The 15,132-nt window shown below is 36.2% G+C and overlaps 1 protein-coding gene across 4 annotated transcripts in view; it reads right to left on the reverse strand.

Annotated features, from left to right (window-relative positions):
• The window catches only part of C9H8orf34 (chromosome 9 C8orf34 homolog), a 475,930-nt gene that overhangs the window by 350,982 nt on the left and 109,816 nt on the right, over window positions 1-15,132 (reverse strand). For 3 of the 4 annotated variants that reach the window (XM_030937845.1, XM_030937846.1, XM_030937844.1), the window contains exon 4: window positions 7,250-7,378. The exons of the other annotated variant lie outside the window; for it this stretch is intronic. In XM_030937845.1, coding sequence (XP_030793705.1) covers window positions 7,250-7,378 — 129 coding nt within the window. The remainder of the gene's footprint in view (window positions 1-7,249; window positions 7,379-15,132) is intronic. 4 annotated transcript variants of the gene reach the window in all.

The following is a 15,132-nucleotide window of genomic DNA, read 5'->3' on the forward strand; positions in this document are numbered from 1 at the left end:
CTAAAAAAGTCTTTTGCTGTTTTTTTCTCTTGGCTGAGTGCAGGTTGCTATTAGCAATCACAGAGCATAAATATCTGTCCTCTGTTCCCCCCAGCAGCTGGGCTCTTTTCCTTGGAAAGGCTCCAGCCAGTGTTTTCATATGAACTGAAATCCATGGACCAATATCTGGATGCCCTAAAGATACTCATTCCACCACTGTCTCAAGTCATGGGGAGCTGTCAGAAGCAGCAAAAGCATTAGACCCAGAGAACACTGGAAACTCTGCCACCCTGGGAATAGTGCCTCACAAAGTAGAAGGTTTTGTTGGCCAATTGCATGAAATAAAAATCTACTGCTCTTTAGCTTTGGGGTTTTTTATTTATTTGTTTGTGTTCTTACTTAGCTATCTATTTATTTTTAAGCATCATAGTCAAAGCCAAAGATCCCAGCAAACAAGTCAAATCTACAAACAGCCAAACCCATGTCATCTTATCCCAAAGGCTCACATTTTAAAAAGCAGAAGGCTTGTTTAAATGAAGAAAGCCAGAGTTGGGGGAGGTCTCAGAAAAGAAGGATCAGGATGGAATGGAACCAGAGGTAGCCCTCTTCAAGCAAACCGTAACCAAGTTATGTGCTAATCTTTGTGCCAAGTCCTAGGGATTTCAAGAGCAAAGTGGCTCAGCCCTCAGGAAACTCAAGGTCCAGAGGAGATAAATAAAACAGATCATAGCAGATAAGTGTGTTCAGAGAAACATATAGAAGCACAAAGAGAGGGGATGCAAATCCACCCCAGAAGAGGACAGCAACAGAGAAATAATCTTGGAGGAAGTGGTATTTGAGCTGAAGCTAAAGAGAAGAGTAAATGTGGCTTGCTGAAGAGGGAAGCAGTGGAATGAGCTGACCACGGGTGACACTTCAGGGCATGGGGACAGCATAAGCAAAAGCATGGAAAGGAGGAACTTTGAGGGAGTGTGCTGCATAAAGAAAGTCATAAGCAATGGTACTGGAGACCCAATAAAGGGCCAGATCCTGGAGCACTTTCTCTGAAGTTTTAGGGAGGCACTGAGTACCTGAAACAAGTGAGGCTTTCACTTTAGAGGCACTACACTTACAGTGAAGGCTGATCCGCAGAACAGAGAAGCAAATCAATAGTGTGTGTTCCTTGTTTCTCCTGGGCACCAAGGTAGCCTACTTTTCCTAGCTCCCTTGCAGCTAGCTATAGAATGTGGGCAGATAATGTACGCCACTTCCATGATTTGCATTAGAAACCTGCCCCATGATCTTCCACAGGCTCTTTCTGCTTCTGCAGCAACCTTGGAAGTCATGTGTTGAAGATGGTAGAATGACAGGATGGAAGGAGTCTGCATTCCTGGAACATCACATGAAACTGTTCTCTGAGTGAGAAAATATTTACATTGTATCAAGTCACAGAGATTTTGGCCATGAAATTCTCCTAAACATAAAGTTATAGCAGTCCAGTCAACCATAAGCTCAATAAGGACAGAGGCTGTCCTCTTTTTTTTTTTCTGACACAGGGCAGGAATGAAATATCTTTAATGGATAAACCAATAATCTGGTCAGAGAAGTTGAGAGGATGAACTAGAAGATATTGATAGGAGTGGAGAAATAAACCAGACTCAAAACATATCTTAGAGGGAAAATTAGCAAGATTTGATAACTAATCAGTTATGAACAGTAAGGAAGAGAGAAGAATCTAGAAGCGTTCCAGTTTGGAAGAATAGGTAAGTTATAGTACCACCACCTAACACACAACATGCAGCCAAAAGGTCACCTTTGAAGAGGGAGGTGTGGTCCACTTGGATACATTGAGTTTAACATGGCATTGGGATAGCCAAGTGGAGATACACTTTCGGCATGTTGTAAAAACACATAAAAGGTGTGGATGGAAATACACTCATTTGAGGTAGCTGTGTAGGGGTGATAAATGACGAGGGTGAATGAGGTTGAACAGAGAGAGCACTTGAAAGGACAAAGGCAAAGGATGAATCACGAACCATAGGAATAGCATTAAGAGTGGCAGGGAAGAAAGATAAACTCCTGAATGAGACCTACAGGAAGTGATGCAAAGGGCATCCAAAGAGGATGGAGGGCCAGCTCCCAGAAAGGAGGCGAACAGAGAGTCTGAAGAATGACAGAGTAATCAACAGGGTTACAACTACCAGAGAAATTTTGTAACATGAGGACTGGAAAACTGCTTATGCCGTTTGGCAATTTGGAAATCACTTGGTGACCAGTGTGAGATAAGTTTCAGAAGTATAGGTGCGATTATATAATTGCTTTGAGGAGTAGAAGGAAGATGAGCAAGTAGAGACAGTGAGCACTAACTGATATAGGAGTTAAAAAGAAATTATTTAGGCAGGTAGTGAGGGTAATGAAGTCCTCAGTAACGTTTTTCTTTAATGAAAAGCAACCCCAAAATCATTTTCTTTTCTAGCAAAGAGAAGACTGTAAAATCCAGCTGCAGACATAGGACAAACAAGCTGGGAGCTTGCATGGGTGAATGCTGGCAGTTGTGCCAATAGGAAAAGGCTATCTTGGAGTAGGGACGTTCAAACGGTGGCTCTGTCTTCCCTTTTCCTTTCCAACCGCCTGTGCAGTAGGGAGCAGACAACATGGCACCAGCCAAGTGGAAAGTCTATTCGCATAATAAGATTAGGGTGGGGCAGCCAGCTTCCTGGTATGTTATGTAAACATCATGCCTGGTCCGACCAATCTTTGGGTCCTATGTAAATCAGATACTGCCTCCTCAAGCCTGTCTATAAAATCTGGTGCACTCTGCAGCAGGCCAGAAGTCCCATTTGGGCACCCCTCTCTCTTACAAGAGAGAGAATTGTTCTCCTTTTTCTTTGTTTGGCCCATTAAACCTCCACTCCTAAATCCACTTCTTGTTGTGTCTGTACCCTCCGTGCCCTTGGTGTGAGACAATGAACCTCAGATATTTACCCCAGACAATGATGCCGCATCATAACTACTCTTTCAAACATTGTATGAAGGAGGAAGAAGGAAAACCGATGATGTCTGGAGTTAATCTCAAGAGAAGAGATTTTGTGGGTTTTTTTGTCGATATTAGAGCAGTGATGTCCAGTACAGTAGCCACTTGTCCTGTGGCTACTGACCAGTTGAAATGTGGCTAGTTCCAAAATGAGAGGTGCTGTGAATTAAAATTTACACTAGAGTTTAAAGACTTAGAATTTGTTTTAAAAAAAAGAACATAAAATATCTCGAAATTTTTTTTATATGGAATACAATGAAACATAATAATTGGATATATTGGGTTAAATACAACATTTTATTCCAATTGTTTTCACATGTTTCTTTTTGACTTTTTCAAATGTGTCTGTTTGAAAATATAAAATGTATACCTGGCAAACATTACATTTCTACTGGAAAATGCTTAGCTGGAGCATGCTGTAGGTGAATAAATAATAATAGCAATAATAATATCTATGGCAGGCAGAATTCTAAGATGGGCCTCAGGATTCACTTTTGCAGCATCTTTTCCTCTTTGATTCTGAGTGGGCCTCCTGAGCATGAAGGGTTATCACACCCTTGAATAGAATACTAACCAGGAGATTTTGAGCAAATCAGAATGGGGATTACCCTATATGGCTCTGACCTAATCAGGTGTGTCCTTCAAAGGAAAGTAAAGAATCAGACAGCTACTCCATCATGGCCTCAAAGAATTAGCAGTAAATTACTACTGAGTTGGGGGCAAACACTTGAAGGAATGGGTAAGAGCCCAAGCTCCTGGGAAGAAAAATGTAATGTTTGAGGAAAGTACAGAAATGCTAGAAAGTGAGGGATCAAGGCACCAAAAACCCACTATGCCTACTTCATCATGACTATGTGGCAATACAAGCTGCTGTGGGAGTCATTGTAACATGTCTGCCTTTACAAGAGAGCAATATCATGCAGATTGCCACAGTTTATGCAGTTTATGACTGACTTTAAGATAAAATGTTACATCGAAAGGTTTGAAAAAAGCCAGAAAAATAGCATGGTACAGTTATTACTGAAACAGAAATCATGTTTGCAAACTGAAGAGACTATCTAGTCTTCCCTGGTATTATTTGAGTTGTGTGTATGTGTGTGTGTGTGTTTGTGTGTTCATTTCATTTATGTCTCTAAAAGTTGTCAGTAAATGAGCTGAAAAAACTATCATTTTGAGAGATGTAAATGATTATTTGCTGTCAATCTCAACTAAAAAAATAATACTTCTAAAATATGTAGGATTTTTTTAGACTGTACAGCTAAGATAAAGTGAATTCTCATCAGTGACTACATTAAAATTAGATCACTAAAAACTTTCAGCCTTTTGCCTCAATGGCTATGCCACCAGAAAGAAAGGTCCACAATATCAAGACATGGAGTATTCCTTATGAACGTACCTGGAGGAAAATCCCATCCCCTATGTCTTCCTAGTAATTAAAACAATGGGTAATAAAGCTCCTATCATAGAAAAAGAGTTAACAAGTTGAAACTATTGTAAGAGTCAGATGAAAATGAATTACATCCTAGTTCAAGTTGGAGGAAGTAGGAATGCCATTACACAGCTAAACTCTGGACAACTAGACTGATAAACAATCATCAGCAAACAGTAAAGCTGCATTTGTATTCGTGTATACTGACCAGGGCAGGCACATTGATAACTTGGTAGTAAACACGTTGTGCCTAAGACAATTTAATATTAAAGCTCAGATACAGAAAATCATAGAAACTCAAGTCATTCCAAGAAAGTATCATTTTGCTCAGAAAAATAGTCAAAGAAAAGAGCAAGTCTTCTATATGTAACCAACCATTCTCTTAACTCACATAAATCCCACCAGAATACCTTAAGAAAGCAGAGTCCCTTAAAACCATTAAGTGAAGCCAAAAGCAACCTTCTACTATGTCTATGGAAGTTGACTATGACAGTTCATTCTGGCCTCACTATGGAGTCACATTTTAGGAGTCACCTGAAAAAGTCACCAGCTTTTCTGGCCCTTATTTTATCCCAAGAATAATGTCCTATACCTGTATATCTTCTACTCTGATGACCAAAGACTGTCTTTATTGTTTTTCCAGGCTTGCCTGCAAGTATTAAACATGGCCCCCACTAGCTTCTGATCATTGGACTCAGTTGTGGGGCGCCACCTGTGTTATGATCTGAGTGTTAGTGTCCTCCCAAAATTCATAAGCTAAATTCTAATCTGCAACGTGATGGTGTTAGGAGGTGGAGCCTGAGAGGTGATGAGGACATGTGGGCTTCTTTCTCATGATTGGGATTACTGACCTTATAAAGGAGGCCTTTGAGAGCTGCCTTGCCCCTTCCACCATGTAAGAACACAGCTAGGATATACAGTCTATGGAACCAAGAAACAGGTCCTCATCAGATACCAAAGGTGTGAGCACCTGGATTTTAGACCGCCCACCCTCCAGAACTATAAGAAACAAATTTCTATTGTTAATAAGTCACTCAGGCTACAGTATTTTGCTATAGCGACCCAAACGGGGTAAGACAACCTGGAAGGCCACAGCCAGGTTTTCTGGGTCCACAGCTTGAACTCTGACGCTTCTGCTACAAATGTAGGCCACTACATAATTGAAATGCAGTCAAATCCCTGTATTAAAAATTTGGGGGAACAGAGCAAATACTACCTTACCAATTAACAACAGTATAACAAGTGTTTGAAAGGCAGATGTCACATTTTAAAGGACAACAGTTGATTGACCATGTTATTTGAAAGTCTTTATAATGATCAGGCACATTCTTCAATCATCCTTCTTTTAGTTCATGTCATTAGGTAAATTGAGAGGCTATAAAGAGTCCTGAGGCTTTGCTCCAAAGGGTAAGATTCATAAATATGAATATGTGCCTTTGTCATATGAAGAGGATCAGGCTCTTTTCATAAACATAATATAGTCATAAGTTGAAAACTCACTTAACTGTTATTTTCTACAAAAGGAAATTTAACCAAACATGGAGCTTTCTTGAATCCCATTCAGAGGGTTTTTACTAATGGCAAAGCATAAGATCCTGTGATAAGGCAGCTTAACTTCTGAAAAGAGTTCACTGCACAAAAATCTAGAAGGATCTAATGAGCTATCAATGAAGAGGTGTGAAAAAACTAAAGCTGTACACACACATACACACACATACAAATACAATACCAAATGTAAATATGTATAACTACATATATAAGTGTGTGTGTATATATATATATTCTTTCAAAATATAGCAAGAAAATATTTACCTTTGATAAAAATCATGAAATTAGTAAAACTCTGCTATCTAAAATAAAAATAGAGATCCTAAAATATAATCCACTAGAAATTGCTAGTGTTCTAACTACTTTCCACTGAAAATCTTTAGTATTCTATGGGAATAAAATAAAATTTTGGTGAGGCCATGGCATCAATGGGCTTCTAAAGGTGCCTAATTTTTAAAATTGAGAAAAACTTAACGGAACCAAAGAAATGTAGGAATACTTTTAACTCACTACTAAAACCATAAAATGTATATGTATGTCTGCATATATAAGTGAATTTATTAAATCTAAATAATCATTTAATTGCCTACTCTTATGACAATAACAGTTATTTAAAAAGTTTTACTTGAAATGTATCATTTTTAAGCCTTCACACCTAGCAGAAGAAGGAGGCATAATCATGTCTTTCTGTTCTGGAGATGAGCAAACCAAGGCACATGGAGGTTAAATGATTTATCTGATTTATTATGATTTATGTCATAGATGGCAGAGCAAAACCATAACCTAAGTCCTCAGATTACAGAGATGTTGCTTTCATTTAAAAAAAAAGTCCCTAGGCATTGTCTAGGCTCTGAAAAGATTCTAAGAAGAATTTGGTCCAGTTACCATCTTTAAGAAGTTTAGAGACATCAAAAACTCACAGAGGCAATGGGTATGTTTATTAATTAGAAAGATGCAAAACAGTATGTTTCCAAAGAAAAGAATGAAGAAGCTACCATTAGGTGCACATTTAAACTGGATAACAGAAACCATGTAGAAATGTTGGAGCCAAACAGCTATGAGGAGTTCTACAGCTCTTCCTGCTCCATGTTATCAGTCTACCCAAGAATCTGTATAATACGCAAAATCAAGTTCCTTTCCAATCTCATGCCCTTAGAACTACTCAGTCTCTTGCAGAATTAGAATGAGGATGTTATAAATGGGTTACTGGCACGAGTAATGAATGCTTCTGCTTTAATATTGGTTAGGAGTTTCAATTATAATCAAGTAAATGAACTTACTTCGGGAGAGATTCTCAAGGGCTTTCCCCAGCTTCTTGCTCTCTTGAAGGATGTGATTCAATTCATCAAAATCACGGCTTTGTGGTTTAGTCCTCCAGTTCCACTTTGGATGCTCTACTGACCTTGGCACTATGTTTAAAAAAAATGGTAATTTCATAAGCATGCTACATAATGACACAAACTGACCATTCACCATTATGTGAAAGATTGTACCAAGATCAACGTATAGAATAAAAAATGTTTGTCTTGAAGATGGTTTTCTTGTGAGAAAACAGAGAGGAAGATACTGAAGCCAGGTTTAAAGAAAATATTTTAACTGAAAAAGTAAAGAGAAGTGTGGCGGAGTTTTTATAGAGAAAAGAAAAGTCAGGTATTGACTTAAAACTAATCATTTCTATAACACACAGAGAAACACACAGGCAAAATGTACTTTGTATTATGTCATCAGCTTAAAAAAACACTAATTCCCTCAACAGCAACTGGTAATTATTTAGTAAATATTTTTAGGACATTCATAGAAGGCTAAATATATGTATTTATCTTCATGTCCCCCTCAAATTCCCACTAAAATGACACTAAAGTGAAGGGATTTCTTTCCTCAAAGAATAAGTTGAACAAGCAGAAAAGACATTATTAGGCAAGAAGTAGCAATATATTTTGAGAGAAGATGCAAAATAGATGGATGAGTGGTAACTGGATTTCGCAAGGCAAAGAAAACCAAAACCTAAGTCTCTGAACAGGGGGATGCTAAGAAAGTCAGTATCTCACACTATTTAAATACTAAAGCTTCAATCCAGGAAGACAATGTCAAAGTAATAATAATATAAGAACTTAATTGCTTTTCAGATTTAAAGGGCCCATTAAATGTCCAGCACAAGTCAAGGCATATTTAAAAAACATGTTTTAATAGTGCAATAAAGAAAACAATGTAAAACTTTCCAGGGCAAAAATAGTAAATCAAATTAATACCAGACTTCTCAAAGGTAACACTTGGCCTAAGAAGACAAAGAAGCAATTCCTTCCAAATTCCAACTATAGAGTACTTCTTAGAACTGTATACCCAACTAAGGAACCAATTAGGATACTTTGAAGAACTGAAAAAGTTACCTTGCAAAAGCATTCTTTTACAGAAAGCTCCTACTGGAGGTACTCTACCAAAATAACCAAGTAAATAAAAAACTGGCAAGACTTGGATTTCAGGAAACAGGTGACCTCCCACTCTCCCAATACGGGAAAGGAACAGGGAATTCTCAGGAAGATAGTGAAAGACAGTCTAAAAGGCAGTTGAGAAGAAGTCTAGAAATCAATGAGTCAAATATGGAGCAAGAGGACAGAGGGCTACAGAAGAGAAGTCTCTAAAAATTTTTAAAATAAAGGATAACTATAAAATAGAAGTTAAGTTTACTTGTCTCTGATCATATCGAGGTTTAATTCTTTGGGTAGAGTTTGGCAAAACATTAGAGATGGGTACATAGTAAACAAAGCAAACAGAAAAGCAAGAGAACTATCAATTTTAGAACAGTTGGACATCTAAGGCTCAACCATGAACAATATTAATTAATTAGTCATAAGAATACCAATGTAGAGTACATATTTAATCAACATTTGAAATAACTGCATTACTATACAGCCAGGATGAGATGGAGGTTAGAGTTTGGAGCATAAGGTATGAAGGATGTCAAGAGATAATGCCTCAAATTTAAAAAGGAAGAGAACCTTATGTTTGCTTGTGTAGATTTAGGGACCAGAAGCAACATCTAAAAGAGGTGAAAGTGATTGCAGGTTAGGAGCCAAGTTGGGTAGAAAAAAGGACCCTACTCTCTCAGTACTACTTTTTTTAAACGATGTACCATTATGTTTTGATAAAAATAAAATAAATTTTAAAAATATTTATATGGTAAGGACATAGGAAATAGTCTCCACCTAACGAAATGTATCATTCTGTCACCTTTTTAAAAAGTAATCTGGCAATATCTATTATGATGAAAAATGCACCGACCCTGTAACCCAGCAATCTTATGTCTGGTAAAGTCATCATAAAGAAATGAAAGCACCTGTATTTAAATACATATGTACAAGGTTGCTTATTTTCACAGAAAGTGCAAGACTTTGTTTATTTTAGCAAATATTTTGTGACCGCAAAACCCTGTTAGTAATTTAAATGTCCTTCAACAAAGGAATGGTTGAATAAATTATCTCACATTCACATTGCATACAATTATTTAAAAGGGCAAGTTAAATCTAAGTATATTACCATAAAGATATTTCCACAGTGCATTTTATTTTTATTTTTATTTGTACAAATATATAAGGTATACATGAAATTTTGTTACATGTATATAACATGTAGTAATCAAGTCACTGTATGGCTTAACTGTGAACAATGTTAATTAATTAACTATAATAATATCAACGTAGAGTACATATTTAACCAACACTTAGGGTGTGCATCGACCGAGTACAGTACACTTGTGTTAACTATAGTCACCCTACTGTTCTATCAAACATTGAATTTATTCCTTCTATCTTACCATATGCTTATACTACCCTTTAGCCCACTTCTTTCATTCTCCCCCATGTCCCAATCACCCTTCCCAGTCTCTGTTATCTATCTTTCATTCCCTTACCTGCAAGGGATCAGCTTTAGTAGCTCTCACATATAAGTTAGGGTATGCAATATTAGTCTTTTTGTGCCTGGATTATTTCACTTAAGACAATAACCTCCAGTTTCACCATGTTGATGAGAATGACATGATTTCATTCTTTTTTTTTTAATGACCAAGTAGTATTTCATTGTATATACGCACCACATTTTCTTTATCCATATATCCACTGATGGACACTTAGGTTGATTCCACATTTTTTCTATTGTGAATAGTGCTTTAATAGACACTGTGAGAGCCGGTATCTTTTGGATATATTGTTTGTTTTTCTTCTGGTAGATACCCAGTAGTGGGATTGCTGGATTGAATGGTGGTTCTATTTTAAGTTTTTTGAGAAATCTCCATACAGTTCTCCATAGTTGCTGTACTAGTTTACCTGACCACTAACAGTGTGTAAGAGTTCACTTTTCAGCCGGGCACGGTGGCTCACGCCTATAATCCTAGCCCTTCGGGAGGCCAAGGAGGGTGGACCACGGGGTCAGGAGTTTGAGATTAGCCTGGCCAATATGGAGAAACCCCATCTCTACCAAAAAAAATACAAAAATTAGCTGGGCATGGTAGCAGGCACCTGTAGTCCCAGTACTTGGGAGGCTGAGGAAAGAGAATAGCTTCAACCTGGGAGGCAGAGGTTGCAGTGAGCCGAGACCATGCCACTGCACTCTAGCCTGGGTGATGGAGTGAGACTCCATCTCAGAAAAAAAAAAAAAAAAAGAGTTCTCTTTTCTCTGCATCCTTGCTAACATCTATTATTTTTCTTTTTAGTAATAGCCAGACAATGCATTTTAAAATAATAAAAACACATTGCTTAAGAACATGTACAGCTTAAGGTCACTTTTATGCAGCAAACCAACCCATCCATATCATATCTGCTAATGAGTACAAAGAAAAGACTACACGAAGATACAAACTATTTCTAGGGGAGTAGAATTTGAGGGGAGACAAGTGAAGGAGATTATTTCTCTTTCTACAGGTCTGTATATTTTACATTGTCAAAATAAAGAAGTATTCCTTCTGTAATTTAAATAAACCTAGAAATTAAAAATTGAAAATAAATGCCACTGCCTCATCTGACCTTCTTGGTTTAAGGGACCCTGGGACAGGGATATTGGCTAAAATTATTAACACACCAGTATGCTAGCAGCAGAGAGTAGACACAGTGATCAATCTAGTAAACACTTCCAGGCCCACGACTGCTACCTTACAGGCCATTCCCCATGGGAAACCTATGGAGGAACCTAGGTTTAAGAGAGAGAAGTTCAGATGAGGGAGTGGAAAAAACAATATTTGTATCAGATTCCTTAAAACTTTGGCACTTTTGTTAACCTTCTTTGAATAATTTCTCTAATCTGCAATCTGTATCACTACATTATCTGATTTTCTGCTAATTACTACATGCTATCAAGGTCTCTCTTTATATTTTCTTTTTAATTTACAAAACAAGAACTCAGGTTTTTTTTCAAATCCTAGTCAATATCCCGAGATATCTACCAGACACAGCCCAGCTTCCCATCATCCCAGCTGATCCCAGCACCTGCAGACCTACCCACTGAATGTACCACATGGGCACGTCAGGTGAGGCCAGCAGAACTGGCCAGTCTACACACAGAATCATGAGAAACCACAAATTGTTGCTGTTTTCAGCCACTGAGTTTTGGGAAAATTATATGCTGTACAATAGAGAACTAATTAATACCGTACCCAAGAACTTTTCCTTGGCAACTTCTGAGAGGAGCTGAGACCAATTTCTTTTGAAGTTTTTGTAGCTTGTGACAATTTGATACATATAACAAATCTTGCATAACTTATCATGGGAATCCAACTAGGACAACCAAAGCCATGGTATAATCAGGATCTAGTCAGCCATGCTGGGTGATTTCAAAAGCTGTTTTGATAAGTAATGGAAAGAAATTTGGGAAGTCATTTGTCTGATATACCGTCTTTGGATAAGAACATCTCTAAACTTTTCTGATAGATTGAAAACCTTATTTAAGTCATACTACATCTTAAAGTAAAGGGTTAGCATTTAAAAATGTTTTTAAAAATATCCACAGGGAAAATGAGAAATAGAAGAACAGTATCAACTACCTAATAAAACCTGTAGAGGAAGATGACAGAATCTGAGATTCAAGAGAGTCTTTGGGGTCACTGACGCAGAGCTCACTCTAGTGCAGGAGGCCACCCGCAGCACCTTGCTTTTCCTCAGTCTTCCCTCAGGACACTGTGTTACAGAGCAGTCTATTGTATATTAAGGAGCGCTAATTTTTGAACAATTCTTTATTATAGTCACCAAATTCTAACTCAATATGACCTCCACCAATAGTTTCTGTGAGTTTAAAATAAATTTACTGTTTCCTCCACATAACGTTTGAGATACTGTCTATATATTTCTTTTGAACCAAAATAACTTTCAACCTTGTTTTCTAAAATTTAAAAAATGCTAATGTTCTTATCTGAAAGTTCTCCCCAAGTACTTTACTTTCATTTTAAATATGCCAGGAAATATCCCCAGTACTACGGTTATGAAATACTGAAAACTGATTATAATGAGATAATTACTTCATGTCTCCTGCCTTCTGTATATCCATATCACGATTTTTCAGCTATTGTTCTCCTGTCCTCATTTTCTTATATTTGTGTAGTTTGTACTTTCTATACATATATGTATGTATATACTCTCTTTTTTCCCTAAAATTATAATGACAGTCTATAAATATCCAGCTATTTATCTTTGTATATTCTGTGCTAAATGCATCATTAAAAAAAAAAAAAAAAAAAAAAAAAACCCTGAGAAAGGCTCCCTTAGATGCAAAAGCAGAAACAAAACAACTGAGAGTTGATATCAATTTTTGATTTTAACCTAAACCAACATATTTACCTCAATTTTCTCATCTGGATTATAAATTTGAAATGGTTATAAAGGATCAGCATTCACTATCATGCACAGAATATTGATAGACAATGTCTTGTCATTTTTGCCAAAATTCTACTCATCATCCACAGCCATTCCACACAATAGGTAACCAGTAGAAATACTTAATATTACAAGGTAAAACCTTCATCAAACCATACTTACCTTATCTATGACACATAACTATAGAAGATTGATGCTATAATGCTACCTTGCAGATCTTTGTCCCTATAGCCAGCTTGCATTGTATAACTGCCATTTTTTGGTTATTTGAAAGTGCCAAAACATTACAAGGCAAAACCTTCATCAAAACCTATTTATCTATGGTGCATAACTATTGAAGATTGATAATATAATGTTACCTTGCAGATCTTTGTCCCTATGCCAGTTTGAATTGTATAAGTGCTAATTTTTGGTTATTTGAAAATGCACAATTTCTAAACTGGTATCACATAAAGGCTAGAATATATCTTAGTATAAATCCATCCTTACATTATCTGCATTTATTCATTTATTCATTCAATCATTTATGCACTCATTCTCATAGCATAAATGATGTGTTTGTCACTGTTCTAGATACATGGGGATTAAGGTAACAAAATACTCTGCACTGAAGATATTACATTCTACCAAGCTCACAGTCTTTTGAATGGGCTAAGAAGTTGCTTTTTTCTTCAGAAAGTTCTTCTGATTAATATACAGTATCTACTTTAAGTAAATTTTAGACAGGGATTATTTTAATGAATTGATAACTGTTTTTTCTACCCACAGAAGTTAATTATATTAAAATATTTATGTCTTTTTTTCCTTTTTTCTTTAAAACATATGAACAATGCTCAGAAAACTTTTTGGTTTTATTCTATAAATATTTATTCCAGGCAATATTTTAGTTAAGAAAATATCCTTCTATTCCCAAAGAGTTTTAATTTCATTATATTTACAATAAGAAATAGATGCAAATTTGTATCGAATAGCATTCAGTTATTGATTGAGATGTCAATAGTTTTTTTACTTGATCAACATGTATGATGTGTTGACATATAATGGTAATACTAAAAGAAGAGAAGAGAAAGAATAATAAAGGAATAATGATCAAAAGATATTTCATGCACATATTAATCAAAAGAGAGCTGAGTGGCTGCACTAGTATCAAAAAAGTAGTTTTTAGGACAAAAATCATCATAGGAGGCAAAGAAGGGCATTATATAGTGATTAAAAAGGATAATCCACCAAGAAGACATAATAATTATAAACATTGAAACACCTAGCTGCAGAGCCTTAAAATATAGGAGGCAAATATTGACCTAATTTAAAGAGAGTTAGAGGGCCCTATAATAATAGTAGTGGATTTTAAAATCCCCACTTTCGATAATGGAGCAAACGGACAGAAGACCAGTAAGGACATGAAGGACTTGAACAACACTATAAACCAGTAAGACCTAACAGATGTATACAGAACATTCCACCTAACAAGAATACACATTCTTCTCAAGTGCGCATGGAACATTCTCTAGGAGAGATCTTATGTTAGGCAACAAAATAAGTCTCAAAAATTTTAAAGGATTGAAATCATACCAAGTACCTTCTCTGACAACAAAAGAATAAAACTAGAAGTCAAAGGAAAAAGAAAAATGGGAAATTCACAAATATGAGAAAATTTAACAATATGCTCATTAATAATGAATGAGACAAAGAAGAAATCCCAACATAAATTAGAAAATACTTTGTGACCAAAAAATATGAAAACAACATACTGAACCTTATGGTTCAGTGGAAGCAGTGCTCAGACAGAAATTTATAGCAGTAAATGTCCCCACTAATAAAGAAGAAAGATGTCAAATCTAAAACCTAACTTTACACCTTAAGGAAGTAGAAAAAGAAGAGCATAATAAACCCAAGCTACCAAAAGGATGAACATAGTAAAGGTTAAAGCAGAGATCAATGAAATAGAAGACAGAAAAACAATAGAGGAAATCAGCAAAACCAAAAGTTGGTTCTTTAGAAAGATGAAAAAGTTAACAAATCTTTAGCTAGATTGATTTAAAAAGAAAACTCAAATTATTAAAGTTAGAAATAAAAGTGAGACATTACTACAAACCTCAAGAAAATTAAAAAGTATTATAAGAGAATATTATAAAACCATCAAACTGCCAACAAACTGGATGACTTAGAAAATTTCTAGAAACATGCGAACTACCAATACCGACTCAAGAGGAAATAGAATATCAGAATGGATTTATAACAAGTAAAGACTTTGACTCACTAATAAAGAAACCTCCCAACAAGGACAAGGCCAGAATAAAGTGGATTCA

This window comes from Rhinopithecus roxellana, chromosome 9, assembly GCF_007565055.1.
Source record: "Rhinopithecus roxellana isolate Shanxi Qingling chromosome 9, ASM756505v1, whole genome shotgun sequence".
Classification (NCBI taxonomy): Eukaryota; Metazoa; Chordata; class Mammalia; order Primates; family Cercopithecidae; genus Rhinopithecus; species Rhinopithecus roxellana.